This window comes from Schistocerca piceifrons, chromosome 2, assembly GCF_021461385.2.
Source record: "Schistocerca piceifrons isolate TAMUIC-IGC-003096 chromosome 2, iqSchPice1.1, whole genome shotgun sequence".
Taxonomy (NCBI): Eukaryota; Metazoa; Arthropoda; class Insecta; order Orthoptera; family Acrididae; genus Schistocerca; species Schistocerca piceifrons.
Genome location: NC_060139.1, coordinates 581,104,112 through 581,126,397, shown reverse-complemented (window position 1 = coordinate 581,126,397; position 22,286 = coordinate 581,104,112). Strand labels below are relative to the sequence as shown.

The window sequence follows — 22,286 nt, the reverse complement described above, 5'->3', positions numbered from 1 at the left end:
TTGACTGGGTAACCACTAGAAACAACAAATGGGTAGCAGAGGTAGAAAACGACCTAAACCAACTCAAAATAACAGCAGACACAATAAATGACAGAATAAAATTCAGAAACAACATTAAGAAAAGTAAACTACATGAGATACAATGTGACAAACGAACAGGCATAAAATGGACCGAAGAACGCAAGCAAGATCACAGCCAGAAGATGAAAGAAATATGGGCAACCAAAAAGGCAATCAAGATGAAGCCGAAGACACAAAGCCAACAAGAAACATGGAGAGAGGGCCGGAAACAGAAACACAGCGAGCGAATGAGGGAAGTTTGGGCAGCAAGGAAGGCAGCAAAAGGAACTGGCCATGTAGTTTAGTCCAAATGCGCTCTTTAAGGGCAAAACACCAATAATATATATATGGGAAGGAAGCACGAATTCCACTACTATAAGACGAATGTGCACGTGAAATTAGCCTATCCGATGTTAGTAGACGACACCAGCGACGAAACTTTCTTGCTGAGAAAACCTTCACGTGATGCGGCGATGCCATAACGGCCGATGTGAATGCCACAACTAGACATGCATTGTAGTGTTTTGACGTGATGTGATGCGACGACTGGTGTGAATTGGCCTTACCTCTTTAAAATGTAGCAGTTTACATGCATCTATACGGAGAAGTAGCTGTAGTGTACTCAAGGTGTTCTCGTTTATATAAGTTTGAATATCTGGGTGAAAATAAAACTATAAATGTGTCTTGCACAAGGCCGAATTCTTCTCCAGGTTTCTCAGCAAGTACGGAAATAAGAAGACCTTCCAAATTCACAAGGTGATTAACTTAGAATTATGTAGAGTTTGCCACACTACACACGTAAAGGATTAAAAGACTTGAGGACTTACTGCTGCAGAATGATTTGTAACGGGTTATTTCAATTTTGTGCCGCGGATCTTTGGACTCGAAGTATCAAGGGCACTTAGTAGTATTGTAAGTAAATATGGTGATGTTGTTATGGGTTTGAAAGTGTTGGCGCTAATTGTGATTTCAGACATTCTTCAAAGAGCGCTGCCATTGTTTACTTTCTGGTAGCATGGAAGATAAACAAGAAATGAACAGGGTAAATGAAACAACAAAAGTGGTAATCAGAGGTACGGCTAGGTATACATTACGTTCAAAGAGAGATGACGTTAAAACCGGCAATGTGAAAGAAAATTCGAAGGAAACGAAAGAGCTTAAAAAGCCAGCTGCTGTGAGGAAACGAAGTCATTTGAAAATAAATTATGAGGTAGGAGAAACTTCTCAGTATTTTGATAATACACAGTCAAGTCAAGAAATAGTTGTAACTGATGCACATGATGCAGACCAGGCGAAGAAAGGAAAATGGGAACCCCAAAATTGGCAACAAATATTGGCTAACATACGTGAGATGAGAAAAAACAGAGATGCGCCTGTAGATGACATGGGATGTGACAAGTGTATGGATGAGGAGGCTGCCCCAGAGGTAACATGATCATCATATGGTTTGAAGCTGTAAATTCAGCAGTATTTTAATTATTATACTATTCCAGGTAATGAGGTATCAGTCCCTCATCTCATTGATGTTGTCGAGCCAAACAAAAGATCAGATTACACATGCTGCAATGATGAAGCTACGAAAGCATGGACTGACAGTGTCCAATATATTAGCCACTGATGATAAAGTACTAGGCGAACTGATATATCCTGTTGGGTTTTGGAAGGTAAATGTAATCCTTTTATGGTAAACGATTAAGTTAATCTCATCACCCAACTTATGATTGTATCACAACTGTGTGGAAGTATTGCAGTATACATAGGCCTACTATTTTCAGGTCATTGATTTATTCTAGCTACTGATGCTATTTCTAATACTTTGCTTATTCAGGAATAAAATGTGCACGATTGAATTTGGAAATGCAATTAACATTTTCCCATGCTTTATATTCCTGCACATGGGCAAGTATCATAATTTTCGCAGCCTCATAGACGGATAGCAATGAAGTTTTATATCACATTAACAATTAATATTAACTGAAAGCACTTGACTTAACTCCTTATGGGAAATACCAAAATAGTGATAGTGCGGTGTTGGGTGTGTGCTTTTCGGTGCCTCTTTGTAAGTGTGAATATGAGTACTTTTACTATAGGAAGAACAAGAGCTCTAAAATTAGTGTGAATACTGTTTTCTGTTGCATATTCTTTGCGCCGCATGTCAGTCTGGTATAGGTGAGTTGTTGCCTTTCCTTTATATTGTGTATTTAAGTGATAATTGTTTTACATATTGGCTGACTATGTGATATCAACATTTTAAAACTTGCAGCTGGAATGAACAATGTTTATTTAAGTAATATTGAATTAACTGATAGCTTATTGATTATATTACTACCATTGGAAATAACATTTACTTTTTCTTTTGTGTGTGATCCCCATATCCCATCATCGAAGAAGTACTTCTTTTTTATTACTATATTGTGCAAGCACAGTGGGCAATGTGTGTTCAAAATGGCTTTAATAAGAAACTTGGCAAGGTAGTCTTTAGCAGTTGTCATAGTATAGGGGTTGCAATTTATTCCCATTTGTGTTTATTGTAGTATTCATCCAAAGAAATAAGAGCACATTTCTGCAAAGCCAGTCTTGCAAAGGAACTGCAAGAAGGTGACTAACCTGACTGATGGACAAGTGGTAATTGATGGCAAGCATTATGACAATTACAGATGGGGGTACAGAGGGGATTCCACCCTCAAAAGGGGATGGCCTAGACAAGATTATCTCTCCTCTAAAAGTTAATTGTTGTGTGGAGCCATGTCTTTGTCGAGGTTCCAAATAGCATCATGTGACAAACGGCGATCTTGTAAGTGCTTTGATGGGGCAGCCCACCACAGCTTCCTCTCATGTGCCAACCTTTTGATCTCTGAGTAGTACTTTACACAGCATCCTCAATTATTTGATTGAAGTATTTCAATATTTGTGGTCCGTAACTGTTTTTGCCCCTGTGGCTCCCTCTTTGTACCATTAAAGTTATTCACTGTTGTTTTAACACAAGTCCTAACAGCCTGCCCTTTTGTCTAGTCAGTGTTTCCCACATATCCCTTTCCTCACCAATGCTGTGGAGAACATCCACATTTATTATCAGGCCACTTAATATTCAGGAGCTTCTGTTAGCCAGACCTGGAACATTTTGATTCTCTCCTTTTATAGTTTTCCTGCAGACCACGATTCACTTCTGTGTTATGCCGTTCTCCAAATGTACATTCTTAGAACTTTCCCAGATGAATGCATGTGTATTAATATATTTCTTTTGTCTTGCAAGTCTGTTTCCTGTATATTTCTTGCGTTGTTCTTTAATGCTCTCTTTGGCTTCAAAAATAACTTAATTCCTTCCCTTTGTCATCTATATGGTACCCAATTTCCATGTCAAGTTTATGACTTAGTTCTTTTTCTGCTACTACTCATTACTGTTGATTCACGTTCTGTTCGCATTATACTGTTCATGCAATTCAGCAGGTCCTGTAATTCTTCCTCACCTTCACTGAGGATAGCTGTCATCGAAGAATCGTACCATATATGTTCCGCCACCATGAATTTTAAACTCGCTTCTGAATCCTTCTTTTGTTTGCATCATTGTTTCTTCATTGTGCAGATTGAGCTGCAGGAGAGAAAGTCTGCCATATGTCCTTTTTAATACAAGCATGTCTGTCTTGAGCTTCCAGTCTCGTTGTTACCTTTTGATTCTTGTACCTGGTTTGTATTGCCCAGTTTTCCCCATAGCTTATACTTATTTTTCTGAGAATTCCAAAGTTTTGCATCATTTTACTTTATCAAATGCCTTTTTGAGGTCAGCAAATACTTTTAATGTGTCTTGATTTTACTTCAGTCATGCCCTCATTATCAAACACAATATCAGAACTGCCCCTCTGGCTGCTTTACTATTCCTAAGACCACACTGACCTCAGTTTTCTTTTCCCTTCTTCTGTGTATCATTATTGTCAATGACAGTCCATAAGCTCTTGTGTGATAGTTCTTATATTTATCTGCCCTGTCTGTTGATAATACCCTTCCTCAAGCCCACTGGTATGTCTTTAGTCCCAATTCTATACGCTAACTTGAATAATCATTTGGTTGCAAATTCCCTCAGTGATTTTTTAGAAATTTTTGAGGTATGTTATCTATCTTTTCTGTCTTGTTTCATGGTTAGTCTTTCACAGCTATGATGAGCTTTTAATGATAATACTGGACTCCTTATGTCATTAAAACTAACACTCATTTCTTCATCTATATAAGCAGCTGACAGTTCCTCTCCTTCATAGTGGCCCTCAATATACTCTTTCCGCCTATCTGCTCCCTCCTCTGCATTAAATGTGAAAGTGCTTTGGCACTTTTTAAATAAACACCGTTGCTTTTAATTTTATCAGAAATTGTTCTTGACTTTTCTATACATTGGATCAGTCCTTCCAGTGACCATTTCTCATTAAGATTTCCTCAAGTTTTTCCTGCAGCCATTTGGTTTTAGCTTCACAGCTGATTTCATTCTTAAGTGACTTATGTTGAACATTTTTGTGTTTAATTCTTCAAAGTATTTCTTCTGAAGCCCAAGTTTTCTTTCTTAATTGACTTCCTGGTATCTATGTTTGTCTGTCCAATATCTGTGATTACCATTCCTTTTCAACTCGTATATCTATTGTGGCATTTATTATCACAGTATTTATTACCTCAGAGATTGTCAAACACATATCATCTTTCCTCAGAGCTTCAGTATCCCACTTCTTTACACATTGATCTTTCCAAAAAAACTCTTGAACTTTAGCCTACTAAATTGTAATTTCCGTCCATATCTGCTTTTGCCCCCCCCATGAACCATGGACCTTGCTGTTGGTGGGGAGGCTTGCGTGCCTCAACGATACAGATAGCTGTACCGTAGGTGCAACCACAATGGAGGGGTATCTGTTGAGAGGCCAGACAGATGTGTGGTTCCTGAAGAGGGGCAGCAGCCTTTTCAGTAGTTGCAGGGGCAACAGTCTGGATGATTGACTGATCTGGCCTTGTAACGCTAACCAAAATGGCCTTGCTGTTCTGGTACTGCGAACAGCTGAAAGCAAGGGGAAACTACAGCCGTAATTTTTCCCGAGGGCATGCAGCTTTACTGTATGATTAAATGATGATTGCGTCCTCTTGGGTAAAATATTCCGGAGGTAAAATAGTCCCCCATTCGGATCTCCGGGCGGGAACTACTCAGGAGGACGTCGTTATCAGGAGAAAGAAAACTGGCGTTCTACGGATCGGAGTGTGGAATGTGAGATCCCTTAATCGGGCAGGTAGGTTAGAAAATTTAAAAAGGGAAATGGATAGGTTAAAGTTAGATATAGTGGGAATTAGTGAAGTTCGGTGGCAGGAGGAACAAGACTTTTGGTCGGGTGAATACAGGGTTATGAATACAAAATCAAATAGTGGTAAATCTGGAGTAGGTTTAATAATAAATAGAAAAATAGGAGTGCGGGTAAGCTACTACAAACAGCATAGTGAATGCTTTATTGTGGCCGACGCCAACAACAGTAGTAAAAGTTTATATGCCAACTAGCTCCACAGATGACAAAGAGATTGATGAATTGTACGATGTGATAAAGGAAATTATTGAGATAAGGGAGATGAAAATTTAATAGTCATGGGTGACTGGAATTCGAGAGTAGGAAAAGGGAGAGAAGGAAACATAGTAGGTGAATATGGATTGGGGCTAAGAAATGAAAGAGGAAGCCACCTGGTAGAATTTTGTGCAGAGCTTAACTTAATCATAGCTAACACTTGGTTCAAGAATCATAAAAGAAGGTTGTATACATGGAAGAACCCTGGAGATACTAAAAGGTATCAGATAGATTATATAATGGTAAGACAGAGATTTAGGAACCAGGTTTTAAATTGCAAGACATTTCCAGGGGCAGATGTGGACTCCGACCACAATCTATTGGTTATGAACTGTAGATTACAACTGAAGAAACTGCAAAAAGGTGGGAATTTAAGGAGATGGAACCTGGATAAACTGAAAGAACTAGAGGTTGTACAGAGTTTCAGGGGGAGCATAAGAGAACAATTGACAGGAATGGGGGAAAGAAATACAGTAGAAGAAGAATGGGTAGCTTTGAGGGATGAAATAGTGAAGGCAGCAGAGGATCAAATAGGTAAAAAGACGAGGGCTAGTAGAAACCCTTGGGTAACAGAAGAAATATTGAATTTAATTGATGAAAGGAGAAAATATAAAAATGCAGTAAATGAAGCAGGCAAAAAGGAATACAAACGTCTCAAAAATGAGATTGATAGGAAGTGCAAAATGGCTAAGCAGGGACGGATAGAGGACAAATATAAGGATGTAGAGGCTTATCTCACTAGGGGCAAGATAGATACTGCCTACAGGAAAATTAAAGAGACCTTTGGAGAAAGGAGAACCACTTGCATGAATATCAAGAGCTCAGATGGAACCCAGTTCTAAGCAAAGAAGGGAAAGCAGGAAGGTGAAAGGAGTATATAGAGGGTCTATACAAGGGCGATGTACTGGAATTGGAAGAGGATGTAGATGAAGATGAAATGGGAGATATGATACTGTGTGAAGAGTTTGATAGAGCACTGAAAGACCTGAGTCGAAACAAGGCCCCCGGAGCAGACAACATTCCATTAGAACTACTGACAGCCTTGGGAGGGCCAGTCCTGACAAAACTCTACCATCTGGTGAACAAGATGTATGAGACAGGTGAAATACCCTCAGACTTCAAGAAGAATATAATAATTCCAATCCCAAAGAAAGCAGGTGTTGACAGATGTGAAAATTACCGAACTATCAGTTTAATAAGTCACAGCTGCAAAATACTAATGCGAATTCTTTACAGACAAATGGAAAAACTGATAGAAGCCAACCTCGGGGAAGATTAGTTTGGATTCCGTAGAAATGTTGGAACACGTGAGGCAATACTGACCCTACGACTTATCTTAGAAGAAAGATTAAGGAAAGGCAAACCTATGTTTCTAGCATTTGTAGACATAGAGAAAGCTTTTGACAATGTTGATTGGAATACTCTCTTTCAAATTCTGAAAGTGACGGGTAAAATACAGGGAGTGAAAGGCTATTTACAATTTGTACAGAAAGCAGATGGCAGTTATAACAGTCGAGGGGTATGAAAGGGAATTAGTGGTTGGGAAGGGAGTGAGACAGGGTTGTAGCCTATCCCCAATGTTATTCAATCTGTATATTGAACAAGCAATAAAGGAAACAAAAGAAAAGTTTGGAGTAGGTATTAAAATCCATGGAGAAGAAATAAAAACTTTGAGGTTCACCAATGTCATTGTAATTCGGTCAGAGACAGCAAAGGAGTTGGGAGAGCAGTTGAACGGAATGGACAGTGTCTTGAAAGGAGGGTATAAGATGAACATCAACAAAAGCAAAATGAGAATAATGGAAGGTAGTCGAATTAAATCGGGTGATGCTGAGGGAATTAGATTAGGAAATGAGACACTTAAAGTAGTAAAGGGGTTTTGCTATTCGGGGAGCAAAATAACTGATGATGGTCGAAGTAGAGAGGATATAAAATGTAGGCTGGCAATGGCAAAGAAAGCGTTTCTGAAGTAGAAAAATTTGTTAACATCGAGTATAGATTTAAACGTCAGGAAGTCGTTTCTGAAAGTATTTGTATGGAGTGTAGCCATGTATGGAAGTGAAATGTGGACGATAAATAGTTTAGACAAGAAGAAAATAGAAGCTTTCGAAATGTGGTGCTACAGAAGAATGATGAAGATTAGATGGGTAGATCACATAACTAATGAGGAGGTATTGAATAGAACTGGGGAAAAGAGGAGCTTGTGGCACAACTTGACTAGAAGAAGGAATCGGTTGGTAGGATATGTTCTGAGACATCGAGGGATCACCAATTTAGTATTGGAGGGCAGCGTGGAGGGTAAAAATCGTAGAGGGAGACCAAGAGATGAATACACTACGCAGTTTCAGAAGGATGTAGGCTGCAGTAGGTACTGGGAGATGAAGAAGCTTGCCCAGGATAGAGTAGCATGGAGAGCTGCATCAAACCAGTCTCAGGACTGAAGACCACAACAACAATAATCTGCTTTTGGGTACACCTTACGATCCTAATATCTTACTTGAGAATCTGTCTCACTATTATGATATCTTCCGTTGTCTCCAGGCATTTGCAGACATACCTCCTTCTCTTGTGATTGTTGAACCATACATTTACTATTACTAATTGAAATTTATTGTGATACTGTAGGAGTCTTTCTCCTCTCTCTCCTGCTACCGAGCACATTTTCTTCTGTTAAATCTCTTCTGTTCCCTCTCCCGTTACATACTGAACTACCTGTTCATGTTCGGTGTTCTTAGACACTCCCTCTATTGCATCCTGTTATGCTTATGATGTCGGTAAGTATACTTGAACTACTGTTGTTGACATTAGTTTGGTGTCAGTTCTGATCAGAATAATCTTGTCATTTCATTGTTCATTTTAACTCATTCTTTGTGCTACCTTCCTAATCACAACTAATCCTAGTTCCGATTTACCATATTCTGCTGCTGTTGATATTTCCCTTTATTCATTTTACAAGTAAACCTCATCTTCTGATTAGAAAACCGTATCTTTTTCCCATTTCACTTCACTGACCCCTAACATACCCAAATTGAGCCTTTGCATTTTTCTTCTCTTCTTCCCATTTTACTTCACTGTTTCCTTCTACATTCAAATTGAGCCTCTGCATTTTTATTCAGAGAAATTATAGTTTTTGTGCCACAGCCAGGCTTTTATTGTCCTTGCTCTGAGTTGTATAATGTTACTGTTTCATTGCTTTTTCCCATAGTCCCCTCCTCCTTTCCAGACCCAGATAATTGAATGGGAGGTTAATTCAGTTCACTCCCCCCCTATTACAAAACTTCTTCAGTTGCAGGCCACATGTTCTCTGGATAGGTATTCTGTGTGTGTCTTTAATGCAGCAATTTCCACTGCCTTCTGAGTCTTGTACTGTTGATCCTTACTGATTCTTCAACCTTTAGTGGCAGTTCCCCAACCCAAGGTAAGAGGTTGTCCTGAACCCCTACTTATTCCACTCTTTCACCTTCTCTAGTAAGGTCATTGGCAGAATGAGGGTGACACCCTGTATCAGATTGATGTGGCTACCTTGCTAATGACTTTTTTATTCAGAATTGAAGCAGTAGCTGGGATGGAATCTGGAACATGGCATGTTGATTAGTAGCCAAAGAAACTACCCCTAATCAATGCTTAGGCAGAACTATTGTCAGCATTGTTGAACCTCACAAACGTTTGCCTCAATTTCAAGTGCACTAAACCATACTCGAGAGTAGAAAAATGACAATTTAACTTAGCGGCTTGTAAGACTGACTGAAATAGTTTCTTATAAGATAGGTCAGTTATAGTAAATGTGTAAGTGGCTATCAAATGAAAATGAGGTAGACGGAAAGAAGCAAGTCAAATGTTTGTATTTTCAAAAGTAATCGCCACAACTGTTATTACATTCATCCCACTGTGAGACAAGATGGTCATTGCCTTCATGGAGAAATGTTTGCGGTCACTACAGAGCCATGATAGCATACAGGCATGCACCTCTTCATCGGAAGCAAGTTGATGATCACAAATGTTTTTCTGCAGGGCTCCAAAAATATGGAAACCAGTGGGGAGAGATCAGGACTGTATGGAGGATGTGTAAGGGCTTCCCAGTGAAACTTTTGCAGTGTAATTGAAACAACGTTGGCAACATGTGGGTGAAGGGGTGCACACCTGGGTAGTTGTCGTTCCCTATGGAAACACAAACATTTTTCCATGAAGGCATTGACCATCTTGTTTAACAGTGGGATAAATGTATTAACAGTTATGACAATTAGTTTTGAAATAATAAACAGCTTACTTTTTCCATCTGTCTTGTTTACATTTGACCGCCCGCTTATAACATGTGTTTATGTGTATAACCCTTACCACATCCCCAGTGAATAGTTCTCAGTCATAAAAGGATTCTGTTCACAAACAAATACAGCTTCCTAAGATGATGCTCTGCTTCTTAGTAGATCATTATTAAGTGAACCTCTAACTACTTGTGCTATTAATGCCACAAAATTTAAATTTTTTCTATAACTTGTCTTTTTTGTAATCAAATGTATTGGCAGCTGTCAGTGGTCTACAGTGCTACGTGACTTGTAAGTAATGGTCTGCAGTACTACATCTACCCATGTGCCACTTCCATGTAATTGGTGTTTAATCACCAACTTTGTTTGTATTGTAGTGATTTTGTTTTGTAGACCATTTTGGGAATTCAGCATAGGCTCTGTTAATTTATAAGGCATATAAAATAGATGATTTGGCGCTCATTTTATATTTAAAAATAAAGTGAGAGCTTCTTTAGGTACAGTGCCAATTGTTGGAATTGCTTCATATGCATATGAAGAGGAGGTTCTTTTTTGCAGCAGGGTATTAATGATTAGGAGAATTCAGAAGTATGGGAGGGGGAGGTGGAACGGAACATCATTAATTTATAATGACCTCTTAATGTATAGCTATTTCAATAAAATGAGTTGTTTCAAAGCTAATTTTATACTGCGAAAGATGAATTCTTGGTTGTACTACTTGCTTTTCTGCAGCAGTAGTTAATTTGTGTTGTAGCTTCCAAGTGCTTTTGTAATATTAATCAGTCTACATTAATATATGTTTTATATGAAGTCTGGTGTTGCAATGAGGTTTTTTAATTGTGTTTGTACATGGATTTTTTTGTTGTTACAGAGTAAGGTTAATTACATTAAGAAGACTACACAAATACTAAAAGATGAATTTGGAGGTGACATTCCAAATACTGTTGAAGGTCTTTGCAAACTTCCTGGTGTAGGTCCTAAGATGGCACATCTCTGCATGCAGGTGGCTTGGAATGTAGTAAGCGGAATAGGTGAGTGTTCGTCCCCGTTCTTTTTTACTCATTTCCTTTTTTCATGTTTATTATGTGATGCAACAGTGATTATGTGAGTGAGGTACAGTTGAAATGGCTCAACTTACACAAATACAAGGATGTAACATTTTATAGGTATATGAAATGGAACAATTACATAGTCTCAGTCCTAGGTAAAGCAGGTGACTACTAAAATGCTAGGGAAATGCAGTCAGCCTATGAAGGAGATTGGCTATGAAGCACTTATGTCACATATCTGATTTGCTCAGATGTTGGGGGGGGGGGGGGGCTGTACCACATAGGCCTAACAGGAGTATTGAATGGATACAAAGAAGGGTTGCACAAATGGTCACAGATTTGTCTGTCCAGTGGGAAAGTGTCATAAAGATGATGGAAGAACTGAACTGGCTGACGCTTGAAGATGGATGCATAGTAACCCATGAAAGACTACTTAGAAAGTTTCTCGAACAAACTTTAACCCTGCTGTTCTGTTCGGGTCTATATGACCCGAAACGAATATGAACGTTATTTTACATTATGTAAATACCAATATATATTTATGAAACTTTGTGACTTTGTCTGAAAATGGATGAGCAGCATGTGTTTTAAAAGGTTTTAAAAAAGTTTAAGAAGTTTGGGCTTCAACTGTAATAGTTGCATATGTAATGTTCGGGTCATAATGACCCGACACAAATATGTTTAGTGTAACTCGTATTTATTTCTAAAATCTGGAAATGGCGAAAATTATTTTTGTTGTGTTGTGTGGGAATAGTGACTGCATCATTCCAACTTACTCTCAACAATCACCTAAAGCTCCATGCGTTCACAACAATGGGCTTGTTTGTTGCTTTCCCCAGGAAATAATAATTGGCAGTTCTCAATAATTGGAATGCTTTGTTTCTGCCCAGTTTGACTTGTGACACCATGGCGATGAGACCATTGAATGATCGTGAGTTGGAAGAAATAGTAAATGCCTCACCAGATGAAGGATCACTTTCTGAGTTTGAAGATCACATCAGCAATGCATCTGAAAGCGAGTGTTCCGATGACAGTTACGACAGTCCACAGCCCATACAAAATAGTGTAGAGACTTTTCTTTCTAAAAATGGGAATATAGAATGGCAGTTGCATCCACCAGCACAACATGGTCGCCTACCAGCTTCGAACATCATCAAGAGTACCCCAGGAGTTACCAGGTATGCAGTCAGCAGAATATCTGATGTAAAATGTTCATTTGAAGCAGTATTTCACACAGCGCTTCAAAATGAAATAATAGAGATGACAAATATTGAAGGGCAGCGAGTTTATGGTGAACAGTGGACAGATATTGATGGTTCTGTTTTCCATGCATACTTAGGACTCTTACTCCTAGCGGGTGTATATCGATCTCATGGGGAGTCTACAAAAAGTTTGTGGGATAAAGATACTGGGCGAAACATATTTCGAGCAACCATGTCTCATGAAACATTCTGTAAGATATCACGTGTCCTGCGATTTGACAAGAAATCTACTAGAGAGGAAAGACGACGTACTGACAAACTTGCCGCAATTCGTAGTATTTGGGAGAAGTGGGTAGAGGTCCTTCCTAAACTGTATAATCCAGGAGAAAATGTTACTGTTGACGAGCAGTTAGTAGCATTTAGAGGTCGCTGTCCATTCAAGCAGTATATCCCAAGTAAACCGGCAAAATATGGGATCAAAATATGGACCATGTGTGACAGCAAAACTTCATACGTACTGAAAGCCCAAATTTATACAGGAAAGGTGAGTGGAGCGGCACCAGAAAGAAATCAGGGAATGAGGGTGGTATCTGATCTCACTTCTGAGTTACGTGGTCAGAATATCACGTGTGACAACTTTTTTACGTCGTACAATTTGGGGCAGCTGCTTCTGAAAAGGAAATTGACTATGTTGGGAACTATACGGAAAAATAAGCCGGAGCTTCCACACAAAATGACCAACAAGGAGGTACACAGCTCTTCATTTTACTTCACAAATGACACTACTGTGGTTAATTATATTCCTAAGAGACACAAGAATGTTGTACTTATGAGCACTCTCCACCATGATGCGGAAATCAGTGACAGGGCTGATAAGAAGCCAAAAATGATTTTGGACTATAATTCAACCAAAGGTGCTGTAGACACGCTTGATCAGTTATTAGGTACATATACATGCAAACGAAAAAGTAATAGGTGGCCAATGATAGTTTTCTACAATATTCTTGATGTTTCTGCTTATAATGCATACGTTTTGTGGATTTCGGTTGACCCTAATTGGAATGCAAGCAAATTGACTAGAAGGAGAATATTCTTGGAGGAACTTGGAAAGTCACTGATAAAAGAACATATTGCATCAAGAACGCATTTCCCAAGAACAGAAGATTCTTTGAGAATGGTCACAAGCATCCAAAACCCGAATGATGTGGGTGGTGTGTCAGAATCGGTAACAACAAGAAAATCTACAAAACGTGCACGCTGTAAGTTCTGTCCATCAAGTAATGACAATAAAACAAACATGGTGTGTGGAAAATGTAGTAAACATATTTGCAAGAAACATGTAACCTACTTGTGTCCACAGTGCAAGCAGTAAGAAAAGAACTGTAGTATTTTATAAGATGATTGTATTGAAAATTCTGTTGTTTCAAATTTATGTGAATACTTGTGCCTAAACTACAATCAGTAAGAAGAGAGGATTCTAAAGTTGTAGTGCTTTCTATGTTGGAATGTAATAAAAAAACTGTAGTGTGTTCTGTACTGTAGTGTGCTCTAAGATGAATATCTGTAATGACAACTGTCTGTTGTTAGAAAATGTCAATACTTACGTCTAAACTGTCAACAATAAGAATAGAAGTATGGAAAAACTGTAGTGCTTTCTAAGTTGAATGCCTGTAATGGAAACTGTCTGTTGTTTCAAATTTATGTGCATATTTAAATGAAAAATATCCCTCAATAAAGTTGTATGCATTGTTATTATTATTATTATTACCATTATTATTATTATTATTATTATTATTATTATTACTAACAAGGTACTGGAATAGAACAACAATGTCGATAGCTAAAACTGTACCAAAATTTATGTTTCTAAAGCATTTTGATATGTCGGGTCATATTGACCCGAACAGTATATATGTCAAGTAAAAGTGAACAGAACAGCAGGGTTAAGTGAGGAACCTAGGAGTATAGTAAAATCCCCTACAACCACATCCATAGGAATTACACATATAAGATTAGACTAATTACAGTGTGCACAGAGGTGTTTAAGCAGTCACTGTTCCAGTGTTCCACAAGAGTCTGGAACAGTAAAAAGCTCTAATAACTGGTTCAATAGGAAGTACCCTTCGTCATTCACTTCAGAGTGGTTTACAGAGAGTAGGAGTAGGTGACAAGATACAGAACCAATTGCATTTTTGGTTACAGTATTATACAGTTCCTGGGTATGTCAATTATAATTTTACGATAAAAACTACTATCTAAAATCCTTGATTATAAATTTTCAAAACTGTTACGCATAGTCAAAACAGAGAATAAAGTACAACAATAATATAATGATTAAATTTAGCACATTAATCCACTGCGATTTTGCCTGGTTTCATTGCCTCTGTTAGTTTTTGTGAATCATTCACAGTTTTTTTTTTTTCTTTAAATCATGGTAATCATTCTAGCAATAAAACTGCAGGAATGTGAAATGTACTTAATTAAACTGAGAAACAAATATATCACAGTACTTTATTCTAAATTACCATATGCTTACTGCATGCTGTTGCATGTTTGTGTGTTAAAGTATTATTGCGTGTATTGGTTTATACTAAATAGGTCTAATATTCAGCTTGTGGAGACTACGAATGTGCAAAGTATAGGAGCCAAAGTCAAATAAAAGCACTCCATTGCGTCCTCATTGGAGCCCCCGTATGTTGTTTTAACATTATGGTAAAAACAATTAATTAATTAGTATACTTTGTGTGCATGTGGTGTCCAAAGTACAAGCATCACAAATATGGCATTTACATCTACTGATTAATTAATAATTTTAAGAATAATGATTATGATGGAAATTTGCTGACACTGCTCAAGAAGCGCTACAATAGTGAGTTCGTTCAGGAGAGTGTGTCAGCTAATTTACACACAGTGTCGCACACCTCCAGACAGTCAGACTTATGATTTTTCGTGTACACGGAAAATGTGTAACATATAATATTGGGTTATTGGATGATAGTTCTTCAAGTGTTGAAGTTATTTACCCCCTCTTCTTCATTGAAGACAATGTTACACCCTCCAGCTTGCTCTGCTCAAGTTTCTTGCATCTCCGAAGTATTTCAGACACCAGTAACCCAGGTAGATAGACCAGCTGAAATAAGGAACTAGTAAATGAAGTTGACTTCGTACTATCAGAATTAATGTCTTTCACATTATTGTTGAGCTAAAGAGAAATTCACATTCTCTCTCTGTCATAGATGGGAAAAGAAGGACAGTACAAGATCAATGAAACATGCAATAAGAGTTTTTACAAACGTAAGAAAATTAATGTTCCTCTTTTCTTGCTAGCTCCACAGGCTTGATTGCTGCAGGCTTATCACATTTTAAACTTTGCCATAAACTACTTAGCGAATGAGTGGATAAAAATATACAGAAATACAGGTAAACTATCATAATTTCCAATACAACTGCGCCCCTGCTTTATACAGGCATGGTCCACTATTACTGAATGACAGTATACAGTAGTGGTGCTCTTTCTACATACAATCATAATGTATTAAAATCTGTTTTCAGTTATAACTCTTATTGTATCTTTGGCCTGGCCGGGGTTTATAATACCTTTATTGATGTCCAGTCTTGCTTTAATGTATACACTAGGCATGCCAGTTCTTTTATTTTACAGTTTTATTTACATATTCTGAAAGTTTAATTACCCAGGTCTATATTGCAACAAAGGACATGTTCAAAGATAAGAGTCTGCAGCTCCATTATTGCAGAGTAACTGCTACACGCCTCTTGCAGGGCTTTGCTCACACACATTAAGCAACGTTTGTTGTGCATGCACCTTGTGAGTCCGTTGGTGCAACATGGCTAGGTGGTACTGTTTGTTTTCACAGTTTTTAGATAACAACAAATTTCATGTGATCAAAATGTCATAGAGCTGCTCCATAAGATAGTGTATATAGGCAAGTACATGAGTTACCAATGCTGCAACGCAATGGTCCAACGTTTCCAACCTGTGATACTGAACCCATGCCATGCGTAACATATTTCATTGTCCAAGGCCAGTCTGTACATTCAGCATCATGTTGAGAGCTCACCAAGTTTCAGGTTAAGTCCATAAACATTTTCGCCTTATATGGTCGCTTGTGGCAAAGTCTAGCGTCCCTCGCTGCTACAAAAGAACCGAAAAGTTTGGCTCATAGTAAGCACCTGCACCTTCAGTCACTATAACACATGTAAATATAACCTTTTTAGAGTACATGCCAAACGCCTGGTAATTGAATAATTCCTCTTGATGTCTGTTTTGTCAAAACACATATGGTCTCACATAACATGCACAAAATAAGCATTACAGTTCAGTATCACTTGATTTAAACTAAGCATACATAAGCCTATTTGTACATACAGGGTACAATTTATACATATTCAAGTATACATTCAGTATAACATTTATAACTTGTGCAGAAAACAACATTTCAGTACCACTGTATGTCCTTTAACATTTCGTTTTTGTCGTGAGGATGCATATAACATCATGTTATGACTTTTTAAATAGACAGTACGTGACATTTTCTCCAAGCACTCAAAGGCTTCTTGTCTCGTACAGAATTGTCATGAGCAGGTAACTCTTAATGTCTTGAGTTCATGCAGTAGTATTACGATACACTGAATATTTTTTTTTTTTCCTATTTTAAGGTTGAAAGAACAATATACATATATACAGTTTGATAATATGCATAAATCACTGTCCTCGCATTTCATCCAATTCCTGTGCCTATAAATACAGATTGCTAGTGAAAGAGAAGAAATCTTCAATAAGCGTTAACCAATACAAGCAAATATAGCTACGCTTAGCCCCACCTCTCTCAAGTCTGTTAGGAATGCATGTACTTATCTTCAAGGAATGGTGGCAGGAGGTGGAGAGAAGTCTTTTTTTCTGCTGCTGAAATCCATCGTCTACATACCATGGAATAATTGAGTAAACTCTTTCTATCTTTGTGAAACAACGTACTTCTTGTTTGCCGAACTGATTGCAGAATTCTAAAAGTGCAGTGGTCATAAGTTTTCAATATTACTTGTTTGAAAATACCTGTAGTGAGTGTGATTCAGTGTATTTAACTTATATCCATATTTTCAGGATACCAGTGTTGTGTATATAATATACTTAAATATGTCACTATGAGGACAATACCAAGAAAATATTGTAGAAGAACATTCGGATAAGTCGCGATCCCATGTAAATGTATCGTGAATTCTCATATTTGGTGCTCATATCAGTAGCTTGCACTTTCTAATATGCAGTCTGACCCCTTTCTGCTGTGGTAGTACTAGACCTAAACACAAATTTAACAACATTCTGCATTCTGTAATATCTTCATATACACACATTCATTCACACTGTCACGTTCGTACACATGTTTATATTCATATAATTACTCATATTGCGGTGTGACCCATTTTGTTTTGTACGAACTACCTAAATTCTCCTTTCCGCATTTACCAGGGCATGTCCTCGCATCATTACCTGGAAGACAAACTTAATAACAACTTTATAAACTAAGAACATAATCGCTCCATGAATAACTAATGTATCATTTTTCTCCACACAAACACACATCTTTAAAGTAAAAAGGTACATGTAAATGTGTAACGTCAACTCCTTTTTAGTTCTCAAAACCGATCATTCTGTTATTAGAGCTCAAATACTCATTGTGTGTCTATCATTTTGACTTACCTTTTTCAGTCCTTCCACATGTATACTACAATTACACGTGCAGTTAATAAGTGTTGTTGTAGAGGGGTACAACCTCATTATCTTACGTAGTTTATTCAGAATGTGACCATACTCCTACACATTGTGCTGCTTCCCTACAACATGTTCTTTCTTTTGTTGTGTATAGATACTTTCCTTATAGTGTTTTATTTGTTTGCATGTAACTTCAGTTTACATTTGTATACACTGTAAATAGTAGTGTAGTGTGTAGATATGTTTCTGTACGTAGTCATTCTTTCTTCCTCTGTGAATTTCCTCTTTAAATGTCCATATTGTATTAGTTTTATCCTTATAGTATACACTCCCTCATTTTAATAGTAATTAACTTATATCAAAGCCTCCAGAATAAATCTTATTTTGCAGCTATATGCCAAGTTTGCGTTGCATCCAGCATGCTAAGCGGCATGTTTGACTAAACAGTTTCTTGGATGCACTGAGGGTGCTGACCTGTGTGTTTGCTCCTAGTATGCCTGCACATTTCCCTCTCATAATGTTGCTTCACATGTTTACATCTCAAGTGCATTATCACAGTATATTTGGGAAAAGTACATTTTGTAGAATGAGTCAGCACCATTACGATTGTGTTAGATTTTCAGACTTCGCATAACCTTTTGACATTAAACAGAATCTTAAATTACTATAACTTATTTTGCTTCCATGTAGAAACATATAAATAAAATGAAAATTTTTTTCTTAAAATGAAACAATTGTTACATACATATTATATTGAAATTTTGCACTTGTTCTTGTACAGTGTTTAAAGTGAGATTTGACCTTTGTCCAATCGTTTTAGTGTGCATCTTCTCTTAGGTCCTTGTGTGGATAAAGTCCCATGTGCTTTCCACTGTTAAGGTAGGCTAATCTATATGCACCTGGATGTGGGATTTCTGGAACTACAATTGGCCCAGTGTACAGATGCTGCCATTTCCAATTGAGCTTCCCATATTCTGTAGGTTTAGAGTGCACTTGTAGTAATACATCTCGTGCTACTTCAAATTGTACAGTGTGCCCTAATCTCTTGTCGCATGACTTTTTCCTTTGTTCAGCATTTCCTCCAGATTAATCAAAGCCTGCCGTACTTTTTCTTTGAATGACATCTCTCCCCTGGGTATCTTGGGCAATGGTTTTTCTCACTCATTGACTTCTCTTTTAAACATCAATTCAGTTGATGTAAAACCAGTTGAAGTTTGTGGTAAGTTGTTAATGACTTGTTGAAATGGTGAGACAACTCCACCTGTTTCGTGTGTTTCTGAGGTGCATAGATGCGTTTTGAATATCCTTTCTATTGGGCGCTCTCCTTGGGGTGAAATGTGAATACAAATATATATTTTATCTTGTTTGTATTAGTAAATTCCTTCCATCTATTGCCTACAAAGTATGATGCATTGTCCGTTAACAATATCTGCAGCTTTGCCACTCTCAGGAGATAATCTTCTGTAATCCTCCTGATAATAGAACCTGCACTTACCGACGACACTGCATACAACTTTACATATTTTGTGAAAACTTCATACAAGGCAAAAACATATTTGACACCTCCCGTCCCTTGCGGATATGGTCCGGCAACATTCAAGGACATTAATTTTTAAAGATTCTGTGGGCACTGTACGATGTAGCTCAGTCAAATTGGACTTGTTGACTGCTTCATCTTTTGGAAAGTAATGCACTTCCGAATTACTTGGAGAAATCTTCTTCGCGAGTTGGGAAAATAGTACATATTTATCTTGTTGGTGCATTTAGAAACCCCATGGCAATTCCATACATTGTGAGTGTACAAAATGAAAACACACACACCTGTTCTTGATTCGGTGTATGCTGATGAAACAGGACTCCCATATATAGAATTTCTTAAAATTCTAATCATTATTTTCAGGCAGTTTCAACCTTATCTTTCTCCATCGCAGGTCTTCCTCTTGCAGTTGCTCTAAACTCTTACACATCTCTACATAATATGGTTTTTGTGTTTTCTCCTGCATAAGTAGAACTCTAATTTAGAATTCTGTTTTCTGAATTCTAAGAATTCATCAACCCCTTGAGGTAACATTCAGAAGGAGTCTGCGATTATGTTTTGTTTACCCTTGATGTATATGATTTTAAAACTGCACTCCTGCAAGTACATGCACTGCCTAGATCACCTTCGATATTCTGCAAATCGGTGTAACACCTTTGTCAAAAACCTCACATGTTCTTCCCATGTTGCAGCAGATATTAATAGGTCATCAACATAGAGAGTGACTCTACTGAGAAGTTCTGGTCCCAGAACTTTGTCCAATGCAGAAATGAAAACGCCTGTGTTCACGTTCAATGGCAAAACGCAAAATTCGGAGCTCCTGCCCCCTACTATCTTCATGTAATACTATTTGCCAATACAACGTCTTTAAATCAACTACAGTGAGGTTTTTAACATTATGAAATTTCAGTAACTGTTCTTTAAGGTTGTTAGGGTGTGTCCTGACAGGAACAATGATTCTGTTTATACTTCAGGTGTCAAGTACAAGCCTGATGCTATTGTCATGCTTGGTGACAGCAAAAATAGGGCTACAATATGGGGGTTGTATGATTTTCCAATTTATCATCGTTTCAATTTCTATGCTCACAGCTTCTCTTTTTGCCCAAGTAATTAGATATGAAGAAAAGCAGAATGTTTCATTACCCTGGGGCATCTTCTACATATTTGTGCATGATGAAGTATTACTTCTTGTAACTCGCCTTCTGATCCTTTGACAAACAATCAGATCCACTTATCTTGATTTGGACAGTGTCCAGGTTTGTGTCTTTTCCAGACAGCTGCTCGCCTCTTTGTGTATCAAGAAACAGTACATTTGGGTATGACAGTTGTACTCTGATATCAGCTCTCAGTATGAGTGTATTGTCAGTTGTGCTGGTTTCAAGTAAATTTACTGACAACCTCTGTTCATTCATTATAAAGAACATTTTCCTTGCCCTATGTCAATCTGTACTTTGTATTGTCTAAAGGTATCTATTCCAGTAAGACAGTTTACTACAAGTTTTTCCACTACCAGAAAGGTACACGTTAGAGAAAAATTGCTGATGGTGGTGGATATTCGTGCCTGAAGTTTAAATTCTTTTGACTTGCTCCCCTCTGCAGTCAGAATACGACAGTTCTGCATCTTTGCAGCTCGCTAAGCAGACCTTGTGATATTACATTTGTCAAAGCACCCGTGTCAAGTCCCACAGGTACATCTAGATCACACATCTTGGCATTAATTAAAGCTTGTACTGACTCCTCATTATCCGTGTCTGCACTCACTGGTCATACCGGACTCGAGAGTCCATTACCGCAGCAACGTATTTTCTCCATCTGTTCCTATCTTGGGCTATTTCCTTCCATTCACCTTTAATACCTAGGCTCCTCAAATCAGCCTTCACATTGTCCTCCCATCTACGCCTCGGTCTCCCCACAGGACATTTTCCCTCTAAGCGCCCTACCAGTACTCTGCGCGCTGCCCTGCCCTGCCCTCATCCATTCGAGCTACGTGACCCACCCATCGCAGCGTACGTGATTTAATAATACTGATTATGTCAGGGCTTGAATAGAGTTTGTGAACCTCTTCGTTATGCAGTTTTCGCCACTCTCCGCTAATGTCATCCCTTTTTGCTCCAAAAATTTTCCTCAAAATTTTGTTTTCAAATACTCAAAACGGCTTTTCATTTTGCACAGTGAGAGACCAAGTCTCACACCCATACAGCATAACTGGTAGAATAATAGTTTTGTATATTCTAATCTTTAAATTCCTAGATAATATCCGTGATGAAAGTAATCTATTCAGTGGCAAGTAGCATGCATTTCCCGCCTGTAATCTCATCTTCAGTTCGGATTCAATCTCATTTCTTGAAGTGATGTCCATGCCTAGATACTTAAATCATCATCATCATCATCATCATCATCATCATCATTTAAGACTGATTATGCCTTTCAGCGTTCAGTCTGGAGCATAGTCCCCTTTATAAAATTCCTCCATGATCCCCTATTCTGTGCTAACATTGGTGCCTCTTCTGATGTTAAGCCTATTACTTCAAAATCATTCTTAACCGAATCCAGGTACCTTCTCCTTGGTCTGCCCCGACTCCTCCTACCCTCTACTGCTGAATCCATGAGTCTCTTGGGTAACCTTGCTTCTCCCATGCGTGTAACATGACCCCACCATCTAAGCCTGTTCGCGCTGACTGCTACATCTATAGAGTTCACTCCCAGTTTTTCTTTGATTTCCTCATTGTGGACACCCTCCTGCCATTGTTCCCATCTACTAGTACCTGCAATCATCCTAGCTACTTTCATATCCATTACCTCAACCTTATTGATAAGGTACCCTGAATCCACCCAGCTTTCGCTCCCATACAACAAAGTTGGTCGAAAG

At 38.1% G+C, this 22,286-nt stretch overlaps 1 protein-coding gene across 1 annotated transcript in view; it reads left to right on the top strand.

Annotated features, from left to right (window-relative positions):
• Positions 1–863: 863 nt before the first annotated feature.
• Positions 864–22,286, top strand: part of LOC124776619 (endonuclease III-like protein 1) — a 39,166-nt gene continuing 17,743 nt past the window's right edge. The window contains exons 1-3 of the mRNA XM_047251707.1: positions 864–1,486; positions 1,554–1,724; positions 10,773–10,932. Of these exons, the coding sequence (XP_047107663.1) occupies positions 1,076–1,486; positions 1,554–1,724; positions 10,773–10,932 (742 nt within the window). The 5' untranslated portion in view covers positions 864–1,075. The remainder of the gene's footprint in view (positions 1,487–1,553; positions 1,725–10,772; positions 10,933–22,286) is intronic.